We start from the raw sequence: 26903 nt of genomic DNA, 5'->3' as shown, positions 1-26903 counted from the left end.
CTTCGGCCTCGGCCCACTTGGTGAAGTAATCCACAGCAACCACAGCGAACTTGGTCTGGCCCTTGCCCAAAGGGAAAGGACCAATGATATCTACCCCCCACTGCGCGAATGGCCACGGGGCCGAGATGGGGGTGAGCAGCTCGGGAGGTTGGTGGATTATGGTTCCGTAGCGTTGGCAATTGTCGCAAGTTCTAACGAACTTCTTGGCGTCCTGGCTGACAGCGACCGGACGCCTAAGTGATTGCCGCACACTCCTTCGTGGATCTCTCTGAGGACATACAGGCCCTCTTCAGGGGTTAGGTATCTCAACAGAGGCAGGGAAAAGCCACGTCGATACAATGCCCCATCTCGGACCACGAACCGAGCTGCCCGTCTTGCCAACTTTCTGCGCTCCTTGGGGTCTTGTGGTGAGTTGCCCCTAATGAAGTCCGCGATCGGGTCCATCCATGAGGGTTCTGAAGCGCCGATCTCCATCAGATCTGGCTCTAAGATCGAGGGTTTATCTAGGATCTCGACGGGGACCGACCTGGCCAGGTCGGTCTCGTACGCCGATGCTAACTTGGCCAAGGCGTCAGCATTAGAATTTTCTGCCCGCGGAATCCGGCTTACTTCGTAAGTTCGAAACTGGGCGAGGTATGATCTGACCTTGCCCAAATACTTCTCCATTCGGGTGTCTTTGGCTTGGTATTCGTCCTTGATCTGGCTCACAACCAGTTGGGAGTCACTGAAGACCTTAACACAAGAGGCCCCCAATGCTTGAGCGACTCGCAGGCCGGCAATAAATGCTTCATACTCAGCCTCGTTGTTAGAAGTCCGGAAGCTGAACCGTAAGGCGTACTCAAATCGTTCACCCCCTGGTCCGAGCAAGAGGACCCCGGCTCCGCACCCCTTCTCATTGGAGGATCCGTCGACATAGACTGTCCAAGGCAGGTCGGACCCGCTCAGCTCGGAAGGTGGTGTGAGCTCGGCTATGAAATCTGCCGCTGCTTGCCCTTTCAACGCAGTTCTGGGTTCGAACTGGATGTCGTACTCACTTAGCTCTATTGTCCACTTCATTAGGCGTCCGGAAGCTTCCGGCTTGTGGAAGATACTCTTAAGGGGCAAGTTAGTGAGCACCACCACCGTATGGGCTTGGAAGTATGGTCTAAGTCGTCGGGCCGATGTGACCAAAGCGAGAGCCAACTTCTCCATCTGAGGGTATCTAGTCTCGGCTTCGGTCATAGCCTTGCTTGTGTAGTAGACCGGGTTTTGCCGCGCTTCCTCTTGCCTGATTAGGGCCGAGCTGACGGCACTGTCAGACACTGCTAGGTACAATTGGAGTTTGTCCCCCGGCATAGGCTTGGCAAGCAAGGGTGCCGAACAGAGGTAGTTCTTCAATTGCTGAAACGCTTGCTCGCACTCCGCCGTCCATTCAAACGGCCCTTTCTTTCGTAAGACCTTGAAGAAAGGGAGGCACTTGTCCGTTGACCTTGAAACAAACCGGTTCAGGGCCGCAATCCTGCCATTGAGGCACTGAAGCTGTTTCAGCGTTTTAGGTGCCTCCATCTCGATCACGGCTTTAATCTTTTCGGGGTTGGCCTCGATTCCCCGGTTGTTTACCATGAAGCCAAGGAATTTTCCCGAGGAGACTCCAAAGGCACACTTAACAGGGTTGAGCTTCATTTGATATGCCCTCAGAACCTCGAAGGCTTTGGCCAGGTCGGAGAGATGCGACTTAGACTGCTTGCTCTTGACAAGCATGTCGTCCACATACACTTCCATATTCCGGCCGATCTGCTTGGCGAACATTTTGTTCACCATTCTCTGGTAGGTCGCTCCTGCGTTCTTTAACCCGAAGGGCATGACCTTGTAGCAGTATAGACCTTGGTCTGTTATGAAAGCGGTATGACCTTCATCTGGGACATGCATCTTGATTTGGTTGTACCCAGAGTAGGCGTCCATGAAAGTGAGCAGTTCGTGCCCAGCTATGGCGTCCACGAGCTGATCAATCCTCGGCAGTGGGAAGCAATCTTTCGGGCATGCCTTATTTAAGTTCGTAAAGTCTACGCACATTCTCCACTTGCCGTTAGATTTTTTAACTAATACAACATTGGAGAGCCACTCGGGATACGAAATTTCTCTTATGTATTCAGCTTTCAAAAGTTTGTTAACTTCCTCAACAATTACATCACTCCTCTCCTTGTTCATAGGTCTTCTCTTTTGTTTCACAGGTCGGAATGATGGATCTATGCTGAGGCGATGCGTCATAATTCGCGGGTCAATGCCAGGCATGTCCTCATGGGACCACGCAAAGACGTCCGAGTTGGATCTGAGGAAGTGGATTAGCTCCTCTCTGTCGGTGGCCCCCAGCTTGGTTCCTATGCTTACCTGCTTCTCGGGACTAAGCAGAGGAACAAGCTCGAGCTCCTCAGTGGGCGCGGCAAACTCCTTCCTCGGCAGGTCGGCCTCGAACTCGAGCGTCCCATCCCTGAGAGTTTCGAGGGCGCAGACCGATGGGCCTTTGAGTGCGGCGGCATAACACTCCCTCGAAGCGGTTTGTTCTCCTTGGACCGTGCCCACGCCATTGGGGGTGGGATACTTCAAAACTTGATGAAGTGTTGAAGGAATGGCCCGAAATGAGTGGATGATGGGTCTCCCAAAGATGGCGTTATAGGCCGACCTACCGTCAACTACCACGAACTCGGTCATTTGAGTGATTCGGGTTTGGTTCTGCCCCAGCGTGACCGGCAAGTCGATGCAACCCTCTGGGATGACCGATTCTCCAGAGAACCCAACCAGCGGCGTCGGGCTTCTCTTCAATTGCGACCTCGTCCAGCCGAAGGCGAGGTAGGTCGGTAAGGACAGGATGTTAGCGGATGCGCCCCCGTCTACCAGCACTCTCCTAACCACCACATGATCAATCAAGGGAGCAATCACAAGGGCATCATTGTGGGGCAGGTGGACCTCCTCCAAGTCTGCACCACCGAAGGTGATTGGGCAGGTCGGCCCCTGCTCCCTGATGATGCACACCTCGCGTCTGGCTGCACGGGCTAACTCCTTTCTTTTATGTCCGGATTGACCCCCGCTTGGCCCTCCAAAAATGGTATTGATGACCGCAGGTCGGTCGGTGCGTCGAGGTGGCGTCCTTGAACGCTTTCGCTCCTCCTTTTTCTCTGCTGAGCTGGTCCCGGGCTTTCTCACAAACTTCTTGAAGTAGCCGTCTTGAATTAGATCTTCAATTTGGCGCTTCAATTCCCAGCAGTCCGACGTGTTGTGGCCGTGCTCCCGATGGAAGCCGCAATACTTGTCCTTGTTGCGCCTCTCCGGGGCTCCCTGAAGTTTCTCCGGACGCTTGAGTAGTTTTTCCATTCCAGAATCCTCGATGTTCGTTAGGATCTCGGAAATTGGAATCGTGGTTGGGGTGAAGCGCTCGTAAGGTCGGCTCCTGGTAGGTCCGTTCTCCGCCCTTCGATACTCAGCTCGGCCGCTGGAGAAGGATCCTTTGTCCTTGGACTTGGGATCTGCCCTTTCATCTTTTCCACTTCTGCCCCGGCTGATCTTTCGTTCAGGTCCGCCGGTTTTGGTTCGGAGGAGCTCCTGTCCATCGATGACTTTCTTCGCCTTCTAGAGCACCTCGGCGAAGGTGGCCGGGGCCTCCTCTCCAAGTTTCACCGTGAGGGCCTCATCGGCTAGACCGGTGAGGAAATAGCACATGGCCGAGTCATCGAAGCAGTGTGCGACCTTCAACTGCTCCTCCTGGAATCTGGTGACATACTCCCGCAGCGTCTCCCCCTCCTTCTACCTGATGGTGGCGAGATGGGTCGCTGTCTTTTTGTCGTAGTGCCGAGAAGAGAACTGGGCGAGGAACTCCCTTTTCAGCTGAGAGTAGGTCGAGATCGACCTGGCTGGCAGTCTCCGGTACCATAATCGCGCGCTGCCAATAAGCGCGATCTGAAAGGCGCGGCATTTGATTGCGTCTGATGCCGCTTGGAAGTCCATGAGGCCTTCAAAGACTTCAACATAGTCCTTGGGTCCTTCGTCCCGTCATAAGGCTTCACGGTAGGAGCTTTGAACTTCGGAGGGATTGGTGCTTCCAAAACGTCCGAGGTGAAAGGTGATTCTCCCAAGTCGCCATCGTTCAGTGAATCGTCTTTCTGCTCACATTTGGCCTTTAAGGCCTCCACTTGAGCATCGAGCTCCCCCCTCAGCTGGTCGAACTCCTCCCTTGTGATCATCCCTGCGGGGTTGTGAGAGGATTCAGCCTGCTGGTTGGAGCTCCTGTGGGAGCGGGACGGCGACTGCCCTTTTCGGAGAGATGAGCCTCTCTTTCTGTTGAGATGCTCGCGGAGGTCTCCCCTCTGGCGAGTGTACCCCTCACTCTCGTTGTCTTCGGGACGTTCCTCCTCGGCTGGGCCGAGGTGGGAACCCCTTTGCTCGCGTACGTCCATGCGCGTCGCCCGATTTTCAGATCGGGACCCTGCGCCTGCAGCTAGCACCATTTCGTTATACATTGCCTCCATGGAGCGCATTTGTGTGTGCATTGCCTCCATCTCTCTCTGGAGCGCATCAAAATTCTCGCTTGTTGGAGCCGGGGCTGGACCCCGGGCGCCCTTCTTAGAGGTCCCACCTCGACCACGGGTGGCCTTGGACGTCCTCGGGTGTGCAGGCGGTAGGGCAGGCGCGGTGATTCGTGCCGACCTGCGGAGGGGTTCCGCTGCTAGGCCGTCGTGACCTTGCCCCTCTACCGCCGCTGCTCCGACCTCCCTCTGGTGGGCATCGCTGGCAGCTAGAGTCCTTCGATCCGTCGTATTGGTCGAATTCGCTGGTTGAACCATGTTCGCTAGCGTGTTGGTTTAAAGGAATTGGGATGACTTAGATTGTCAGTCGTTCCCCACAGACGACGCCAAATGTTTATGCAAAGATGTGCACAACAGTGTGTTCCTGGTTGTAGCTCGAACTCGGCCTCCGGACCGACCTGACCACTTGGGCGGACCTGCACAAAAAGGTGAGCACTCCGACGATCAAGTCAGTATAGGTCGGATTCCAAGTCTAGTTCGAAGCCAGAAATCATCGTACCTGATCGGGGAGTGAGGTCCCCTACTTGTGGGTGGTGGTCCCGCTAATCTAGCGACTGTTACATTCGGTAATCTCGGGACCGTCGGTTACATCCGGTAATCTCGGGACCGACGGTTACGCCCGATAATCACGCCGCAGACAGCTGCGCATCTCGGCCCATACCGAGCTCCCCGGTGGGTCGGACCTGGGCCAGGCTCACCTCGGCCCTCACACTTGGCATTTGTCGGCGTTGGTGGCGGCCATCTCGGCCTTCCGAGCTGGGCATGATTCATGAGTCATCTTGGAGCACCAATAGGGGTCTTCCACGTGTCCAGAGTATTCCCTTCCCCAAACAAAAGGAAAACAAAAAATCAAATGAGATGTGGTGTAGAAAAAAATGGATAGAAAGAGATAGGGAGAGAGAGGAATGCACGTCCTTGAAAAATCAGATAGTGAAAAAAAAAATCAAAATCGCAGGAAGAAGAAAAGGATTTGCAGAGAAATGGAAGAATGAAGAAGAGAGAGAAAGAGAGAGTTGAGAGGAGAGGAAAGAGGAGAGAAAATGAGAGATAAAATAAAAAGGATAATTTGTAATTTTACGCAAAGTGACGTAACCAAATGGTTAGAAAACATAAAATTTGGAGGGGTGATATATTTCATAGTTGGCCTTTGAAAAAAACTATTCAATCCAATTTCCCGACTTTTAATTTTAATTTTTCTTTCTAGTTCTGTGATTGAAACCTCTTGTGGGACCAAACTTGGATTTGATTTATATTCATAATCTCGGTTAATTAATTTCTAACACCTCTTAACATAACATATGGCATTGGCGAAAGATGTTGAATTGAAGGCCGCGGTTTTGCTTTCGACTATATGGACACAGAGAGCCCAAACAAGTTAGATGAGCTCGCAGGCTTTTCTTTTTTAAATATATCAACTTAGTTGTATAAATACAAACGTAACATTAAAAATAATTAAAAAAAAAAAAAGTACTTCCACCGGGAAGCCAAACAAGTTAGATGAGCTCACAGGCTTTTCTTTTTTCAATATATCAACTTAGTTGTATAAATACAAACGTAACATTAATTAATAAATAAATAAACACCTAAATAACAACAGAATTCATAATTAAACTGGAAATACCACTAAGCACAGATGTCTAACCTTGCTTCCACCGAGAGCCAAAATTCTCTTGCTAATTCCCAAGTCTGAATCCTCGAAGTAGGCGGCAATCTGAATGTACTTTGGTCCAATAACAAAATTTCAACATTAATATTTCCTCTGTATAAATACTTATGTGGTTGATTAATTTGGTACCATCGCCATGGATGCCCACCAGCAAGCTGAACACACCACAACAATTTTGATGCTTCCATGGGTTGGATATGGCCATCTCACAGCTTACCTAGAGCTGGCCAAAGCCCTCTCAAGAAGAAACTTCCATATCTACTACTGTTCAACCCCTGTTAACATCGAATCCATTAAACCAAAGCTTACAATTCCTTGTTCTTCAATCCAATTTGTGGAGCTCCATCTCCCTTCTTCTGATGATTTGCCTCCCAATCTTCACACAACCAATGGCCTTCCCTCCCACCTCATGCCCACCCTCCACCAAGCCTTCTCTGCGGCTGCCCCACTCTTTGAGGAAATTTTACAAACACTTTGCCCGCATCTTCTCATTTACGACTCTCTCCAACCATGGGCCCCAAAAATAGCTTCCTCCCTCAAAATCCCCGCCCTCAACTTCAATACCTCGGGAGTTTCCGTCATCGCTCAAGCGCTCCACGCCATTCACCACCCAGATTCTAAATTCCCACTTTCAGATTTCATTCTCCACAATTATTGGAAGTCCACGTACACCACCGCCGATGGAGGTGCTTCAGAAAAAACCCGCAGAGCTCGAGAGGCGTTTCTGTATTGCTTGAACTCTTCTGGGAATGCAATTCTGATCAATACTTTCAGAGAGCTCGAGGGGGAATACATCGATTACCTGTCCCTTCTCCTGAACAAAAAAGTCATCCCGATTGGTCCTTTAGTGTACGAACCGAATCAGGACGAGGATCAAGATGAAGAATACAGAAGCATCAAAAACTGGCTCGACAAAAAGGAACCGTGCTCCACCGTTTTCGTCTCTTTCGGAAGTGAATATTTCCCATCAAACGAAGAAATGGAAGAAATAGCACCTGGGTTAGAAGAGAGTGGGGCAAATTTCATATGGGTTGTCAGATTTCCCAAATTGGAAAACAGAAATGGGATTATTGAAGAGGGGCTTTTGGAGAGGGCGGGAGAGAGGGGGATGGTGATCAAGGAGTGGGCTCCGCAGGCGAGGATATTGAGACATGGGAGCATTGGGGGATTTGTGAGTCACTGTGGATGGAATTCGGTGATGGAGAGCATAATTTGTGGGGTACCTGTGATTGGGGTTCCAATGCGTGTGGACCAGCCTTACAACGCCGGCCTCGTGGAAGAGGCCGGGGTGGGCGTGGAGGCCAAGCGAGATCCCGACGGCAAAATTCAAAGACACGAAGTTTCAAAGTTGATCAAACAAGTGGTGGTTGAGAAAACCAGGGACGACGTGAGGAAGAAAGTCGCGCAAATGAGTGAGATTTTGAGGAGGAAAGGAGACGAGAAGATTGATGAGATGGTGGCTCTAATTTCTCTCTTGCCCAAAGGGTGAAAATTTTTGTTTGGGAAGAAATATGACTTGAGAGAATTATGGCATCTGGCAAATAGTTTATTATGGCATTTGGCAAATAGTTTTGTAACACACTATGTTGAGGAGTCAGAAGCGGTTGCACGTCGGGACCGAGAGCATGTGTCCCTGGATTTGAATAAAATAGCATATAATATACAATATTATTAAAAAAACAGCATTTAAGTTTGTGGTTTCTCCTCCTGATGTGTTGGTGCCCCTCTCTCTTGAATAACTCTGAGCAGTTGTCGATACTTATTCCAATGTTCTTTTTCTTTATTTGTAGAGGTAGATTTCAGCATACACGTAGCAGGCGATGAGTGGATGAAAAACATGACATGTGGCTCAAGGAGGCCACAAAGAACCACCTAAGTTTGCACACCTCGGCTCATCCACTTGACAGAGCCGAATCCCTTTTGTGGTCGAGCCGAACAAGTTTGTTAGAGATCGCTTTCCCATGTTATTGTTCGAGCCGACCGGCTTACTCAGCTCTATCACACATTCGACATACTCCACGACAACATGCTGCGTTTCACGGTAACCTTAAAAAAGTCGTTGAGGCCTTGTCGGGAACACTGTCGGGGTCTTCGCCTATAAACAAAATCATTATGTTCCTTTTGAGGTATACGAACATTTCGATTCTCTCTCGATTTAGTTCGGACTTTCACTGACTTTGGCATCAGACTGTTCACTCTGGTTTGCAGGGCTGCTACTTGACATTTGAGACTCACTATCCAACTTCTCTAGCCAGAGCCGACATTTGCGAAGTTGGTCAATTTCTTGATTCAACATTTGGGCCCGTCTGTGCGAACGATTCAATATTTCCAAGTCGTTTCCTACTAAAACACTGAAGCAAGCTATGGCAAGCCCAAACCGGTTGCAACTGTTCCACACTCCTAACCCCACTTAGGGACACTATGGAGATGTCGAAACAATGCTCGGAAGACCTACTCTCTCGTCGCGGGGACATCCAATGACCGCGCCGACTGGGAGCACCCCAATACCGGGGACAGGCCGGCCTGCCTGCTCCATAGAACAGGGGAGAGTTTCCTCCTCTCCCCCCGTGCTCTTCAACCCTCTCGGGGTGGGTGGGGGTTTGAGCCTGCACGGGCCAGAACGTCGATCCATCCATCGTCGCCAACGCAATCGCTGAAATTGCAGAAGTGAAGGCTCACCTCTCTGCCATGGAGCAAGCCGAAGGTGAGTCAACGCCTTCAATTATCCGTGACCCGCACAAGGGGAAGGGACCAGCTGACCCGACCACCAGAGACAAGGGGAGGAGATCGAGTGACCTTACTAACAAGGAACAGGTCGACCCCCCTCATCGTCCTGGAGGAATCCATATTGGTTCTCCACCACCCGCAGCTCACCGGAGCTGGGAGAGTCTTAGTTATAAGGGCAGGGCCCGCGACTAGACTGACCGCCACCGCCCAGTTCAGAGCTTCCCAAGGGTCCAACCCGAGGACTCCACAAGAAGCCATGATCTGCACAGTGTACTCAAGGTGCGTCACTCCGACCGTGAGGCCTTGCGCCACAAGAAGAAGGCTCCAAGTGACTTGAGGTACCTTGTGAAGCGGAGGACACGAAGCGAGGAGGTCAACGATCACCGGGGCCAGTCCCGATTTGACTCAAGCATCAGGTCCGAAATGGACCAACCTAGGGAGATAATATAGAAGGAAATCGAAGACCTCAAAAACACTTACAAGGCCCTCGGCTAGGTCGACTTCTCAGAAAGGGAAAAGCCTTCGTTTATTCAGGACATCCTAGACGAGTCGATCCCCCACAAATTCAAGGACCCTACTATGAACCCCGGCAGTTGAAGCTGAAGTCCATCAGCCATCAGCAGCTGTGATAGCTGCGCAAGATGTTCATCAACCAGTTATCGGCACTGCAGTTGTTGAAGCTTCCAACATCCCACCTTGGGACGATCAAACAACGAGATTGCGAGTCCCTGACCGATTATATCACCAGGTTCATGGACGAGCACGTTAAGGTGCTAAACTGCACCGACGAGATGGCAATAATATACTTCACCACCGGGTTGAAAGGTAGAAACCTAGTGATGAAGCTCAGCAGCAAGCCAGCTACCTTGTTCAATGAGCTACTCACTCTCGCAGGGAGGTACATCGATGGCCTCGAGCTCTGGCAGGCCAACGACGGCAAACGCTATAGTAGTCGAGATGACAAGTCTCAGAAGAAACGGGGCGATGATCGTACTTCAAGTCGCCTACCCGAGGAGAAGACTTCCGAGCAACGTAGTGACGCTCGAACTGAATCAAAAAATACGCCTCAGTTCGACAAGTACACGCCGACCAACAGACCCATAGCGGAAATTCATGCAGTTGTGGAGGAAGGTGGATTTGAGAATTTACTCTCACTGCTAGGAAAGAGTCGCAAGCAGAGCGGTAAAAAGGATAAGACGAAGTACTGCCGGTTCCATAAAGACCACGACCACGATACCTCGACCTGCTATGCACTGAAAGACCAAATTGAAGACCTCATTTGACGTGGCTACCTAAAGAAGTACGTTGGCTCTCCCGAAAGCGACGGGCCCTATGCTGCTGATGGGTTTCGCTGGAGAGTCAGTAACAGCCGAGGGATGTATCTCGCTTCCGGTCACTCTCGGCGAATGGAAGCAACAGGTTACTACGGTTGCCGAGTTTGTAGTGATTGACAGAACCTTGGCATATTATGCGATACTAGGCCGACCCTTCATACACCAGCTAAAGGCTATCTCCTCCACTTACCACCAGATGATAAAGTATCCTACAGCCTCGGGGATAGTCACAATTCGAGGTGAACAGAAGACATCAAGGTAATGCTATGCCACAACACTAAAGGGCTCTGTCACTTGTGCAGCCATTACGGCCGAGGCTCCACTGCCGGACTAGCTGACTGGTGGGACCCCAGCCGAGGAGCTTGTGATACACGACAACCCAAGCGTAATGAGCTACTCGAGCCACAAGCCAGTTGAATCCAATCGTATAGTTGGTTCAATCTGAAAGGCCAAGTTATAGGGATTACCTTTGCAGTCATTATCTTGAGCAGATAGATGACTCATTATGCTCGAGGCCGGAAACACTCCACGAGTTTGATGACCAATCAAACAAGCATGCTCCAAGGGGTTCAAACACGAAGGCCTAAGTTCAACCACACAAAGGGATTCGAGATTTGGGGGGGGGGGGGGGTTGCACGAAGCAATTGAGAGAAACACTCACTCTATTTTATTTAATTCGAAAAATCTAAGGTGTGTTACAATGAGGAGGGTACAAGCCTATTTATAGGCTAAGGCCCATGACCTTTAAAGGAAATTAACAAAATTAAAAAGAAAATAAAAATTGATAAATTCCTAAAAAGTGCTAAACTTGCCTAAAGTTGAAATTAAAATTGATAAATCAAAAGTTATAAATCAAAAACAAATCCCACAAAATAGACCAAGGAAATAAGAAGAGAATCTTTTCCTTAAGTGTTATGGAGTGGGTGGCAAGGCAAGTTGGGGGCACGCAGAGGGGAGGTGTGGCAACATCCATGGTGGAGGTGCCCATAGAGGCTATGGTGAGCGCGTAAGGAAGCTAGCGTTGGCGGGCGCACGCATGGGCGGCGATGCGGGCGCTGGCCGCTTATGGACGTGCGGAAGGGGCCGCGCGGGCGCTTTGGGCGTGAGGTGCGCGGCATGTAGGGTGTAGCACATGGGAGCTGGCGGACAACGGGCACGTGGGTGGCACGGCATGGGCAAGCGGCAGAGGGCGTGGGTGTTGGAAGGCGCGCGTGGCTGAGGCAGTAGTCGAGCAAGAGACTGAAGTGAGCAGGCGTGCGGGCGTGTGTGGATGTGCGGCAAGAGGCGCACGCATGGTTGAGGCAGTATGTGAGGGTGCAAGCGTAGGCGGCTGTGTGGCATGGGGCGCGTGCGCGTTTGAGGCATCATGTGTGGGTACGAGCGTAGGCGCGCACGGGTTGGGCACACGGCAGGCGCACGTGGGGCGACGCCTTGTGAGGTTAGATCGCCGTTAGTGGCGTAGGCGCGCGCGGAGGACATTGTCGTGCGCACATGGGATCTGTCCATGCGAAGTTAGCGCGCACTTGATGGATTGAGTGTGCGGTGGTGCTCTCCTCTTCTAGTGATGTGGTTCCAAGGTCTCTATGCCAATTATGATCACATCATCTCCTCCTTCTTGAAAAGGATTCGTCCTCGAATCAAGTTTGTGACCTACACATAAACATATCAAGTTGGTCAAATAATAAGCCTTAAAAGGTATCTTACTTTGTGGGTTCTCTTTGCATTGTTGAAGGCTTATGATCTTTTTCCACGGAGGATACACATGTCACTTTCTTTTTCGTCCTCTCGAGTGGACATTGCTCCCTTGATTCCTCGTAGAGAAATTTTGAAGTCTAGAGATATTGATGCTCTCTTCGGCCTTCCTTTGAATGTACCTTTAGCACCCTTTCGTTCTTTCGAAAAATGTTTCCAAACCCAATCACTTGGTTTGTTGACTTTACGCTTGAGTCCCTTTGTCCTCCTCTTGGCACTTGACATTTGAATTCACCAACACAACCAATGATGTTCTCGGCCATGACATTGTTTTGAGGACTTTTTGGATAAGAACTTTCCAATGATTTTCAGCCATAACATGGCATTTTCACGATCACCTACACAAAAAGGAAATAAGTTACTATCTTCAAAATCAAAATTTATCATATACATACCTTGTATGGCGATCTCAAGATCATGCAAAAATTTTAGGATGAGTCTTTTTTGCTCCATGTTGTAATGACACTCCATAGCTTTCAACTCTTCTTTGATTCTTCCATGATGAAGTTAAGAATTGAAAGTTCCTGCAAAAGTCTCAAAAGAGTACAAGCACCAGGATAAAACATGTATGGCCAAATATGTTGGACTTGTATGGCCAAATATGTTGGATCTCGCTCTCTTTCTCCTCATACTCTTTTCTCATCTCTTTTTCTTTTTCTTTCACTTGCCTCGACTCACATGTAGCCACAAATATTTCTTCATGTATTATTGGTTCGAGAGTAGGTATTTCACAATCAAAACAATCTTTGTGATCTAAACAATTAGGAATCTTATGCATAAAATCACTAAGAATCACTTTTTCTATTATAATACTCTCATTCTCATCAACTTCATGCACTACTTTGTTACTAATGGGAATATAAATTTCTTGCATGTTTTCACAAAGCATGACTTCTTCTTTCTCACCACATTTTCCCTCAACAATAGGTAAGATGTAATGCAACAACTTGTAATCCATGGGAATAGGAATTTCATGCTTGGATTCACAAGATGTTTTATCTTCAATTGTTCCACTTACCTTTTCATCAATAGGCATACAATCATGTAATACTTTGCAATCTAAGGGGATGGGATCAACATGCATAGTATCACAAAGTATTTCATTTTCAATCTTAGTACTTTATTCCTCAACAATAGGAATAAATTCATGCAACACTTTGTTATCACTAGTAGAAGGTATTTCATACATAGTTCCACAAAATATTTCATGCTCTTTATTTTCTACAATTGGGACTAAAGTAGGCAAACTAACATGTCCTAAAGTAGGAATTTCATGATTATTACGTTTAGGATTAGCATACCTTGAAGATTCTTGTTGATGCCTTCTTTCAATTCTCTTGGCAAGGTGTAATATTTCATCCAACCTAGTACAAGGTCGAATTTCTTCTCTTTCCACAATCACCTTGGCAATCTCTCCATTGAGCCTATTGTAGAATCGATCCATGGTAATTTCCTCATCTTCATAAACGTTAAGCTCCTCAAGCAATAAGCACATCTCATCATAGTAGGCTTCAACACTTTTGTCCCTTTGTCTCAAGTTTTTCAACTTGATTAAAGACTTAGGAACAAATTGTCTCCTCATTATGGGCTTGAGTTCACTCCATGAGGTAATTCGGCTTTCTCGATTCCTTTTTCTACTAAAAAATAAAGCATCCCACCATGTTATAGCATAATCTTTAAAACAAGTGATAATAAGATTTACCTTATGCTTCACTCCAATGGTGTTGTGCAAAGATGCTCTCGACTTGGTCTTCCCAATAAAGCTATTCTTGTGGCTTTGTACTTCCGTGGAACTTAGGAAGTCTAGGAGTTGTGTATCCAAGGTAGCCACTACTATGGTGATCCTTCCTCCTTTGATGAGTTACATTAAAGACATGGTTATTATAATTCTCGCATCGTGGACTTGTTCCTTCTTCTTGAGATTTGCCTCTTGTTGCCATCACTACACAAGTAAAGGTTAGTATAAACAATAAAATTCAGTGTCACTACATTACTTATCCTCTCGGCTTCCTCTCTTTTGGTAGGGTGGATGTTGGTGTGGATACCCTTTGGAGATGCTCACTTGAATGCTTGTGGCGAATCGGTCTTAGAACAAGTGAGTATAAGCCTACAAGCAACTTGCAAAAATATCCTTTTTTTTTTTTTACTAGGGGCCAATGGTATAGATGATAGCAAAGATAAGATTCAAAAGAATACCAAATGATAGTTACGAGGGTACCAAATGTTATTTATGAAGAATAAGGCAAGATATAAACAAGAATGATAAAGACAATCTTAAGCCTAAGGCTCTTAGTTCAATGGACTCAACTATAATATGCAAATTGAAGTTAAAGCTAAACAAAGAAATATGCAAATAAAATCAATTTAGTCAAAAATATACTAAAATGATGTACAAATCCAACTTGTAGTGCAAACACACACAAAAATAAACTTACCAACAAAACAGTGAACTTTGCGGTAATTTGGGTAACTTTGGGTGAGGGGTGTGTGATGTATACAATTCGGATGGGACTCCAACTAGTGGCAAAAGTTAGCACAACAAGTGTACTTAGAGTGTGTAGGCTACCTAAAGGTTTGGATTTCGTTAGAGGGGGCTGCTCTCTCAAAAACAATTCTGGGGCTGCACAAAAGCCTCTCTCGAGTGGCCCAGTGGGGGTGGCGGCTGTCCTCCTTCTTTTGGGCTGTCCAACTAGGTCAAAATAATCCAACAATAATTGTAAATCAAAACATAATCAATGTTAGAATTATTTACCAAAAAGAAATCGATTTGGACAAGATTTGGTAGCCCAAAGATTTTCTCCAAAAACGTCGAGCTTCAAATTTGGAAAGTTTTCTGCTTGGACACCTTCTCTTCTTTCGCTGGTAACTTCTACTACAGACCTTGGATGGTGATGATCTATATGTCCCTGGAAATATCATTCAAAGACCTTTAATTCCGTACTTCATTTGACTAATTCAGCAAAAAGGTCAGTAAGATATGAATCGTTGAAGTTGGGATACTGCTTCTTCGGCGGCTGCAGGATTTCCAGATTACACAGTGTTTTTGAAAAAGCGATAACTTTCAAACCACCAATCGAAAATTATCAATTCTGAGCTCTATGGAAAGCTAACACATAGATCTTTCGAATGGAACCAGTTTTACTCAATTTTTACTTCTCAGAAAAAAGTTATGGATTTTTTAAGTCAGCTCTGGTTTTGTGCTCTCTGCAGGCTTCTCTCAATTTCTGTGGCTCAAAGAAAAGTTGATCACTTTGGTTATAGGGCTCGGATTAAAGTGAAACTTGGTTTGTTGGAAAGCTTCTGAGGTGCAGAACACAAATAAACAAGTTTTGAACACTTTAAAGCAATTTTCAAAATAAAAAATTCTTTGCAAGAATGATGGACAAAGTTGGCTCGCGGAAGACAAAGAACAATGGAACTTTTTATGAGATTTTTTTTATAAAGGAATGTAAAGACAATACTGAAATTTAAAGACAGCAAATAAACATATATCCCGGTCTAGAGCCTAAGCTCTATACCAAATGATACGCGACAACCTAAGCGTATTGAGCTACTCGAGCCACAAGCCACTTGAATTCAATCGTATTGTTGGTTCAACCAGAAAGGCCAAGGTTAGAGGGATTACCTTTGCAGTCATTACCTTGAGCAGACAGATGACTCACTATGCTCGAGGTCGGAAACTCTCCACGAGTTTGATGACCAAACAAACAAGCATGCTCCAAGGGGTTCAAACACGAAGGCCTAAGTTCAACCACACAACAGGATTCGAGATTTGGGGGGAGGGGGTTTGCACGAAGTAATTGAGAGACACACTCACTCTATTTTATTCAATTCGAAAAGTCTAAGGTGTGTTACAATGGGGGGGTACAAGCCTATTTATAGGCTAAGGCCCATGGCCTTTATAGGAAATTAACAAAATTAAAAAGAAAATAAAAATTGATAAATTCCTAAAAAGTGCTAACCTTGCCTAAAGTTGAAATTAAAATTGATAAATCAAAAAGAATTAATCAAAAACAAATCCCACAGAATAGACCAAGAAAATAAGAAGAGAATCTTTTCCCTAAGTGTGATGGAGTGGGTGGCAAGGCAAGTTGGGGGCATCGGGTGGTGGCGTGGAGGTGCCCGTGGGGGCTATGGTGCACGCACAAGGAAGCTAGCGTTGGTGGGCGCGCGCATGGGCGGCGGTGCGGCTGTTGGCCGCTGATAGACGTGCGGGAGGAGGCGCCCGGTGTGAGGTGCACGACATGCAGGGCGACGCACATAGGAGTTGGCGGACAATGTGCACGCTAGTGGCACGGCATGGGCAAGCGGCAGGGGGGCGAGAGTGTTGGAGGGCGTGCTCGGCTTAGGAAGTAGGCAAGCAAGCAACTGAAGTGAGCTGGCACGCGGGCGTGTGCGGATGTGCAGCAAGAGGCCCGCGCATGTGCGAGCGGATGGCGCGCGCGGTTGAGGCAACATGTGGGGGGCGTAAGCGTAGGTGGGTGTGCGGCATGGGGCGCGCGCGTGATTGAGGCATCATGTGGGGGTGCGAGCATAGGCACGCATGGGCTGGGCACTAGCAGACGCGTGTGGGGCGACGCCTTGTGAAGTTAGATCGCCGTTGGTGGCGTAGGCACGCGCGCGAAGGACGTTGTCGTGCGCACATGGGATGTGTCCATGCGAAGTTAACGCGCACTTGATGGCATTGAGTGTGTGGTGGTGCTCTCCTCTTCTCAGGATGTGGTTCCAAGGTCTTTATGCCAATTATGATCACATCAGCTTGAGCTTGTGCCACTCTTGAGTCCAGATAAGCAGGTCAGAATCGGCAGCAAGCTTGAGGCAGAGACTAGGGCGGAGCTCAGCACCTTCTTGCAAGCGAATGCCAACGTCTTTGCATTGTCGCATGAAGATATGCCAGAGATCGACCCAAGCATTATGGTTCATAAGCTTAATGTAGATCCCTCTTTTAAACCTACAAAGCAAAAGCGTCGGCCTGTCGACGCTGAGCGTAGCCTTAGAATCTCTAAGAAATTTGATAAGGTCTTACGAGTTGAATTTATAAAAAAAGTTCACTACCCTGCGTGGCTATCTAATGTAGTATTAGTTAAAAAAGCTAATGGTAAGTGGCGAGTCTGCATCATCTGCATCGACTTCACGAGCCTGAACAAAGCCTGTTCGGAGAATAGTTTTCCTCTGCCTCGGATAGATCAGCTCGTCGACGCCACTGCCGGTCATGAAATGCTTACATTTATGGACGCATACTCAGGCTACAACCAAATTAAGATGCACGCGCCTGATCAAGAGCACACCTCATTCGTAACTGACCAGGGTCTCTATTACTACAAGGTCATGTCGTTCAGCCTAAAGAGTGCAGGCACCATGTATCAGCGCATGGTGAACATGATGTTTGCAAAGCGGATCGGTAGAAATATGGAGGTGTGTGTGGATGACATGCTAGTCAAAAGCAAGCAGGTTAGCTTACATATAGCCGAACTAATCGAAGCTTTCGACGTCCTTGGTCGCTGTAACATGAAGCTGAACCCGGAGAAGTGTGCCTTCGACGTCGCCTCGGGTAAGTTCCTCGGCTTCATGCAACCAAAGAGGCATCGAAGCTAATCCAGACAAGATCCGAGCAGTGCTTGAGATGGAGCCCCTCAAGAATTTAAAGCAATTTCAGCGTCTCAACGGTCGTATAGCCGCGCTGAACCAGTTTGTTTCAAGGTCCACTAATAAGTGCCTCTCGGTCTTCAAGATGCTGAGGAATAGGGAAAAATTCGAGTGGACACTAGAGTGCCAGGTGGCTTTTGACCAACTCAAAGACTACCTTGGCTCGGCTCTATTGCTGGCCAAGCCACTCCTGGGCGACAAGCTGATAATGTATCTTGCGGTGTCCGAGAGAGCCGTCAATTCAGTGCTTCTCAAGGAGGAGCAAGGTCAGCAACACCATGTGTATTATACCAGCAAGTCGCTGACCGACACGGAGACCCAATATCCGTGTATTGAAAAGCTAGCCTTAGCACTCGTTACCTCAACTCTCTGACTACTCCCCTACTTCCAGGCGCACCACGTGACATTGCTGACCAACTTCCCCCTGAGGCAAATCTTTCACAAGCCGGAGACCTCAGGGTTACTCATGAAGTGGGCCCTGGAACTCAGCAAGTATGACATTGGTCTTAGCCCAGGAGGGTGATGAAAGGACAAGAAGCAGCCGACTTTATTGCCGAGCTGACCCCATATAGGCCCGGGGCCGACGACCGAGCCCAGTGGATTCTTTACGTCGACAAAGGTTGTGGAGCTAGTATACTCCTGCTCGGTCCAGGTGACCTTAGGTTCGAGTACACACTTCGGTTCAGCTTCAGAACCTCAAATAATGAAGTAGAGTATGAGGCCCCAATCACCGGTTAACGAGTTGCGAGAGGAATGGGAATGAACCACCTCCCTATCCTCAGTGACTCGCAAAGCATTCTTAATCAAATTAATGACGAGTACCAAGTGAAGGACAGCCGCATGGAGCGTTACATGAGCATGGCGAAAAAGCTACTTAGCCAGTTCCAAGAATGTGTAGTCTGTCAAGTCTCCAGGTCGAAAAATTCGAATGTCGACGCACTAACCCGATTAGCCTCGACATACGAGACCGAACTCCCCCGTTCGATTCCAGTGGAAATGCTTAATGAGCCCTCGATTGATCACGTCGAGCTGATGGACGTTGAGCCGACCTTGATATGATCCATCCACCTGGGATCGAGCCGAGTCAAGGAAGTTAGGCCGCAGGGCTGCCCATTATGTCATCCAATAGGGGAAGCTCTATAAGCGAGACTTTTCCCTCCCTCTTCTCAGGTGCCTCGACTCAAACGAAGTCGAATGCGTTATGAGGGAGGTTCACAAATGAGTGTATGGAAACCATTCGGGAGCTTAGTCCATGGTGTTCAAGATAATTACGCAAGGCTACTACTAGCCCAGCCTAGATCGCGAAGCAATTCGTCAAAAAATGTTACAAGTGTCAGCGCTTCACCACCATACTGCATCGACCTCCCGAACAGCTCACCCCCATATCTAGTCTCTGGCCTTTTGCCCAATGGGGCATAGACCTCATCGGACCCCTCCCTACCAATAAAGGGTAGTTCAACCACGTAATCATGGCGATAGACTACTTCACCAAATGGGTCGAAGCTGAGCCCTTAGCAAAGATAACCGAGCATAACGTTACTAACTTTGTATGGAAAAACATAGTTTGTCGGTTCGCATACCCTATGTCTGATCACCGACAACGGCAAACAGTTCGACAAGGCTCGCTTTAGCAAATTCTACGATAACCTCAGCATCAAAGCACTTCAGCTCATCCCTCGCTCATCCCCAAGTTAACGGGTAGGTCAACGCCATCAACAAGATCATAAAGCGAGGATTGAAGACAAAGCTTGAGGCACTGAACAGTCGCTGGGCCAAAGAACTTCCGGAAGTCCTTTGGTCGTACCGAACCACAACCCGAGGTTCAATTGGAGAAACTCCATTTAGTTTTGTGTTCGGCTCGGAGGCGGTCGTATCAGTGAAAGTTGGCCTACCCACGTTGAAGGTGGAAAACTTTGACCAAATGACAAAGGACGAGGAACTCTAACTCAATCTAGACCTACTAGAGGAGAAACGCACCCAGGCGTAGCTCCGCCAAGCAGTCACCTAAATCGAATGGCTTGGTACTACAACGCTAGAGTCAAGCCGCACTCATTCAAGCCAGGAGACCTTATCCTCAAAAAGGTTCTAACCCATGTAAGAGCGATGGATCTGAACTGGATAGGCCCGTACAAGGTTCGCGAAGTAGTTCGGCCCAGCACCTACGTCATCGCCGACCTGAATGGCAATAAGCTACCGCATCCTTAGAATGCTCAGCACTTGCGTATTTATTATCAATAAATGTAAAACAATCTAAGTGTAACTAGGTTGTGTGCATTATTAATAAACACTGACCTGTTTTGATCTAAGTCTACCTCGTCTGACCGAGCTAAACTTAAATGGGGCCGAGCAAATGGTATTGGAGTTGGAAGTGAGAACGATTCACTGATCGGCTCAGATCATACTCCCCCTCATTAATTAGTTGCATTATAAAAAAAATTCTTTTTCGTGCACTAAGTACTTAGAAAGGTCGATTGAAGTAAAATGATGACGAGCAAAAATCAAGAGAAACTTCAGAAAATTCATTTCCAAAATGATGTCGAGGCGTATATATCTTGGTCGTTACAAAAATGAGCCGAAGCACCATCGCTTCGACTCAACCAGACAAAAAAAGTGAAATATCAAGAGTGAGTGTTCAGCTGCAAGTGCTTCAAGCCCTGGCGTTCGAATCGTTTTGTTTCCCCGCAGGGTCAGCCGCCTGGATGTCTTCGTCATCTTCTACCTCTAGCTCAGCCTCATAGTCTCGATAGACTGAAGTAAGGTCCAATTTAAGTGCTAGCTTCCTCACAGCATCAGTAGCAGAGTCGAAGCCCTTGTTGGCCAGTGCCTTTACCACTTCGTTGTATTCAAGCATGACCTTGATCACATTCTCCAAGTCGGCATAGGTCGACCATTTCTTTTTATGCTCAGCTTCTTTCACTACCACGTCAGCCTCGACCTTTAGCCATATATCCATCTCATTCTTGGCTTAAGCCTCAGCATCCTTTACCTCTAGACGGGCTCGGGTCAGATGATTCTCTAATACGGTGCGCTCATTTTCCTCCACTGCCTTTAACTTAGCCACCACGGCTATCAACGCTTCTATAGTCTTAGCAGCTTCGCACTCCTGAGAAAGGCTGATTTTCCTGGCAGTAAGCTTCTTACTTATCAAGGAACTGGTACAGCAAGCCGTGAAGTGGAGGTCGACCAATTGGTCTATCAGGGCTTGCACGTAGTCAGTTGGCTTCTCCAAGAAGATCCCTTACTCCGCTTTAGCGACCGAGTCGTGCTGTTGTGAACGGCCGCAACGGCACTCTCCCAGAGAGCACTTGCCGAGAAAATAAACTTGAAGGTGATATGTGACAACCCAAGCGTATTGAGCTACTCGAGCCACAAGCTACTTGAATCCAATCATAGAGATGGTTCAACCCGAAAGGCTAAGGGTTAGAAGGATTACCTTTGCAGTCGTTACCTTGAGCAGACAGATTACTCACTATGCTCGAAGCCGGAAACACTCCATTAGTTTGATGACCAATCAAACAAGCATGCTCCGAGGGGGTCAAATATGAAAGCCTAAGTTAAGGTCCATGACCTTTAAAGAAAATTAACAAAATTAAAAATAAAATAATAATTGATAAATTCCTAAAAAGTCTGAAACTTGCCTAAAGATGAATTTTTTTAAAATGATAATTAAAGAAATTAAATCAAAAATAAAATCCAAAACAAATCCCACAAAAAAATTCAAAATGAAAGGAAATTTATTCATTAAATGGGAGGAGTGGTCGGCAACGCAAGCGGCTGGGCGGTCTGGTTGGCGCGTGCTGAGGCAAGGCTGACACAGTGGGCGGTGGGCGGACAGAAGGCGTGCGGATATTGGGGCAGTCGTTGGCACGCGAGCGTGTGTAGTAGGTAAGGGCGCACATGGATGATGGGCAGGTGCTGGCATGCAGGCGTGGGAGGCTGGTGCTGGTGTGCAAACGCAGGCAACAGGCACTGGCGTGAGGCATGGGCTGCTAGTGCTGGTGTGCAGGAGCGGGCAGCAGGCGCTGGCGTGCTATGAGGTTCTGACAGCACGTTTGCGTGCGCGTAGGTGCTGTTGCGGTAGGAGACGATGTCGTGCGCGCGGAGGGCACCACCTTGTGAGGTTAGCCCGTGTGGTGGAGTGCGTCGTGTAGTCAATGTGCGCGTCATGGGCTTGCTCTCTGATCGTAGTTCTTTTCTTGGATCCTAATTGTAATCCATCCTTCTTTTAGAGGAGCTTCCCGTCTTTACCTTCATCTTCACTGTTGTAGGTTGATTCTTGGATCTCTTGTCTAAATATGATCACATTATAAGGGGTACTCAAAATCCCGCTTCGTTGCTGTAAGAAGGACCCCCTCATCCGAGGTGAGAACGATGGGCGAAAGAGGAGATCGTGAAGAGGCTTCCTCAGATTTGTGTGCCTTCTGACTTGAAGACTGCCTTTTCTGGCGAGAGCCCGAAGGAACCGATGCCAGTGTTCTCAGGGGCAGGGCCTGAATGGGCTGAGACGAACTAGTGGCTCTAACTCCTTGAACTGAAGTACCTTCATTCCTTGCCTCTTCTCAGCGTGGCTTGTAGCGGGGCATCAGGGGCACATTTCCGGTTCAACGAGTTGAAGAACTTTGACACCATATTGTCAAGTCTGGATGCTCGGCTCGGTTCGAGTGAGGATAAGCCGCATTGGTGCAAGTTCACTTAGTCCAAGATTCCTTCATACCAAATTTCGCCGTAGCACTCCACGCGTTCTTTGATCTCTACCGAGGCTTGGTTGAGCCGAGGATCAGGCCGAGGTACAGCTGTATTAAATAAAAAAACAACACAATTTAATTTGGGTCAAAAGGAGGTAGGAGAAGTCTAAGTTCTATTTTAAGACCGACCCGAGGTAAAACATACCTAACTCCCCGAACTCGCTAAGAACATGGTAGTAATGCTCTCCATCCCTAGTGATGAGCCAATCACCTAAGACGATGAACCACTTGTCTCGCCAATGTTTATTGGCCGAAGGGGATTCCACAATCTTATAGAAAGAATTCCGAGTTGATATATAATACCGACCCGGATGCTCTTTATAAGACTTTATTATATGAGTAGCGAAGAACTGACCCACGGTTAGGAAACGATCTTCATCACCCGAGCTGAAGCTCCACCAAGTGAACCATAATCCGAGGAGAGTGGCACACCTGTTGGTTGCCAACAAGGTTGGGGCCATGTTGGTGGTAGAAAGAAATCTTTGGATGAAGGGGTGAGGTGAACCCCACGATCGAACATTTGGGGTAAAAGCCGACACAACCAGGAGGCGGGTTATCTAAGCTCTCGTCGACTTGAGGCAGTCTCATCACTACGCTATCAGGTATTCTATATTCCTCCTTAAGTTTAGCTAGGCCAGACCCTTTATAGATGGAAGGAGGAGGCTCTGAAACAAGAATAGGTCTACCCGAGTATTAGCCTCATCTAGGTTCGGCTCGGCTATATTATGGCTGGTCACATCTAAGTTTGGCTCAGTCGCATTAGGGATGGCTTCATTTAAGGTCAGTTCGTCCCTATAGAGGTCGAGATCTATGCTGGAAACTGAAGCACTACCTTCACGACTTGTGCAGGCTGGGACAATAGCCCCCCAGACTTATATGACGAAGCCATGTTATGGAATTAAAAACGAAAAAGAAAAACACCTGATGACTGACCTAAAAGCAGGATCTGAACCGAAGTGATCAGAGAGTTGAGAGAATCTTGAAGATATTTCAAAGGCAAAGTAGAAGAAATGAGAAAGATGGTACCTATTTATAGAAAATGAGAACTTCATCTTAGCCGTTCGTGCGATTTGAATCTGACGGTACGATTTGATCCCGCCAAAAAGACAACCAAGAGTGACGTCATCATACGTCAGCCCTACCTTTTAAAATCGTCAGAACTGTTACCACGACGAGGTAGGTCGACTGTAACGTCCCAGGATTCTCAACATTTCCAAACGGGGACCGTTACTAAGACTACCTAAAATTTTTCACTTAAACAAGAGAATTATCTTCACAACAAGACTAAACAATAAAACTACCACGCTTCTTCTGTGCTACTCTGATTTCAATACTCACGAGAGCTTGAACAAACAAAACAACAACACTAAAGATTTAAGAGAAACTCAAATCCTTTACTGATAATCCATTTAATTTCCAACTTCACATTATCCAAACTCCTCAAGAAAACCTTTACTAACCATAAATCATCCACTAAATGAATATTTACATCTCGAATGGCAACGAAGCAAAAGATAACTCAAGAAGCTAACAAAATTAATGTTCTAAAAAGAATAATGAATTGACCACCTTAAAACATCCTCTAAACCATAAAACTAAACAAAACCAACCACTAACAACTCAACTACAAGATGAAATAACTGCAACTATCCTAACTAAAAGAATTAAATGCACGCAGCACAGCTAATGGTCTTTCCGATCAAGCCTCCTCCTCGCCACCACCATTCCAAAGAGTAACCCTGTTACCTACAAAGTCTGGTGAGAAAAATAAGGGTTGAGTACAACCACGGTACCCAGTAAGCATTACATACTTGAAGGGTCACGCACAAACAACATGCTTTGCAAAGAATTCACACATCATGCTTATCAATAACTTCAAGCTTTAAATAAAAAGAACATATTAAAAGAAGCAGTTTATGCATAAGTTTAACTAAACATGCACCATGAATGTCATACTCATCCTTACATCTAAACTCACTAGTTTTCTTTCCTAGTTCCTCCAAAACTTACTCCTTCGAGTCGTACCGACCCCTGACCTAGTATAGCCAAGGCATCCACACTTCTCTACGGTGCTCGACGTTGGACCTTGACATTTATCCCCAAGGCCTCAACTACTACCAAACGTAATGGTCCTTAGCCTCCAAGCAACTTCTAACCAATCACATTATGTTAGTCCTCCAAGTCTAACTCCTCGATTCGCATCGGCCCTTGCCATTTATCCTCAAAGCTTGAGACTCATCTACAGAAGCTTGGCATTCGACCTTGCCATTTATCCCCAAGGCTTTGAACTGTGCATCAACCCTTGACATTTATCCCCAAGGTATCGTCAACTACTCAACATATTGGTCCTTGACCGCCACCACATTAAGACCCAACACTAATTCAATAATTAGAATCACCGTGCCGACCCCCGACCTTTGTACCCGAAGCCTCGACACTCACCTCTACCCAGTTGGGGTATCGATCCCCGAACTTTTCACCTGGAGCCTCGATACCCAACTAGTGACGTGCCAACTCTCTGGCCCTATTAGTCTTCCATTCACTTCATTACATCCCGGAACTCTTACCAGAATCCTACATGCTTCTAAGCCATGACCCATGCTTAAATGATCTCACCACAAAGCAGCATGCTTTATACACGAACATATGCAACTACCATTGGCATGGTCATCCAGCATCACAAGAATACATTTCTCTTTACATTCAGCATGCTTCGAATTTGGAAAAGGAAGCCAACAAATATCCCATCAAACAAGTTCGCAATAATTCATATTCGAATACAAGTTGCACGACAACGTCAGCATGCTCCAAACACAACAAATCATAGAGCCAAAACAGTTTACACAACTTTCACATTCAGCTCAACCAGAACATAACATCAACCACATAGTCACCATTGTTACATCCAACATGTCTACAGTTCACGATACCACATATCATACAACTACATGTATTTCCAAATGTTACTTAGCAATTATATCATCAACAAGATTTATAAGGTAACATCGATCTTAAACAATCATGCAACCGACACTCATAGGCACACAACAAGTAACCAGTTCATAGCAGCATACAACAAAAAATCCCCTCAAGTAAGAACTACTTACTCACTCTCAATGTTCCTAATTCTTCGATTGATTCGGCACCTAGGCATTCAAATAAAAAAAAACAGCATGTCAAGAAGACAGTTTCAGTCATAAAAATCAGTTATAAGGAGGGTTCGAAGGGTCCGTTACCACAAAAACGATTTCGTTTGAGTGTGGGTAACTCATATCTAACTCGAGCAAGGGTGGGTAACTTAGATCGGGTTTCAAACAGGTGTGGGTAAGTGCCAAACACCACAAAACTGCTGCTGTCCACGTTTTGCAGCAGAGGAAAGCGTCGAAACAACTTCCAACGACTTCGTTTTGCTATCCGTTACTACAAAACGACTTTGCTTAGGTGTTGGTAACTCTTATCTAACTCGAGTAAGGGTGGGTAACATAAATTGGGCTTCGAACAGGTGTGGATAAGCATCAAACACCAAACTGCTGTTGTCCACGTTTTGCAGCAGAGGAACGCGTCGAAACAACTTCCAACGACTTCGTTTTGCTATCCGTTACTATAAAACGACTTCGCTTAAGTGTGGGTAACTCTTATCTAACTCGAGCAAGGATGGGTAATGTAAATCGAGCTTCGAATGGGTGTGGTTAACCACCAAACACCACGAAACTGCTGCTGTCCACGTTTTGCAGTAGAGGAACGCGCCAAAACGACTTCCAACGACTTTGTTTTGCTGTCGGTGACGCCGTTCGTTGCCATTGCCAGTGACACCGATCGCCGCCGCTGCCTCGCTAGAGAAAACAAAGAAGGGGGGCGGCTGAAACAAATGGAGAAGAAAGAGATGAGGGGTAGCTTTGGGTTTCCTTTCCTTTATTTTTGTTTTAATTTACATTCTTTTTGTTTTAGTCTCTTTTTCTTTATTTTGTTTTAAAACTAAAAGTCCAATCCCTTATTCTTAAAGGAAGCCCAACTAGATAACACAATGGCCCAAAACAATAAGCCCAATAATTATACTTTAGAAATCAAATAAAACCCACGACAATCCGAAATAAAATAGTTAACTGAAACTATACAACCCAAGAATAATAATCGAAAGAAAAAGTAGAATTTAGGAAAAAAACCTAAAAATCGTGAATTTAAGATTTAATCCAACGAAATTAAACTTAATTCTAATTTAGCCAAAAATTAGAATTTCAAAATTATAAAATTCAAGAATTAAGGTTATCAGCTTAGGAAACAATCCAAAGACACTATTTATCTCTTAAAACAAACGAGTCAGAGAATGCGGGGCGTTACATCGGCATTCCACTTCTACCACGGCACTGAGTTGAGCCGATGTTGCGCGACAGTACAGTGGGGGCCAATGTTGGAGGTAGATTTTAGCATACACGTGGCAGGCGATGAGTGGATGCAAAACATGACACGTGGCTCAAGG

The 26903-nt window shown here is 46.9% G+C and overlaps 1 protein-coding gene and 1 long non-coding RNA gene across 2 annotated transcripts; one reads left to right on the top strand and one right to left on the bottom strand.

Moving 5' to 3' along the window:
• The first annotated feature begins 5926 nt into the window (after positions 1-5926).
• Positions 5927-7974, top strand: LOC111022962 (mogroside IIIx synthase-like). Its single transcript, XM_022300287.2, has one exon. The coding sequence runs from the start codon at positions 6359-6361 to the stop codon at positions 7709-7711; it is 1353 nt and encodes a 450-aa protein (XP_022155979.1). The 5' UTR covers positions 5927-6358; the 3' UTR covers positions 7712-7974.
• Positions 7975-23870: 15896 nt separating this feature from the next.
• LOC148211917 (uncharacterized) lies at positions 23871-26304 on the bottom strand. Its single transcript, XR_015790398.1, has 3 exons — positions 25663-26304; positions 25534-25572; positions 23871-24181 (listed from the first exon to the last, which is right to left on the bottom strand). It is a non-coding gene; the product is annotated as an uncharacterized LOC148211917 (long non-coding RNA).
• Positions 26305-26903: the final 599 nt, after the last annotated feature.

The sequence above is a fragment of the Momordica charantia genome (assembly GCF_013281855.1).
Source record: "Momordica charantia cultivar OHB3-1 chromosome 4 unlocalized genomic scaffold, Mcharantia_2.0 BLBB01000004.1, whole genome shotgun sequence".
Lineage (NCBI taxonomy): Eukaryota > Viridiplantae > Streptophyta > Magnoliopsida > Cucurbitales > Cucurbitaceae > Momordica > Momordica charantia.
Note: the sequence above shows the minus strand (reverse complement) of the source record. Positions and strands in the feature narration are given on the sequence as shown.

Excerpts from the sequence above, each read along its gene's own strand:
- LOC111022962 (XM_022300287.2), top strand. The coding sequence starts at position 6,359 with ATGGATGCCCACCAGCAAGCTGAACACACCACAACAATTTTGATGCTT.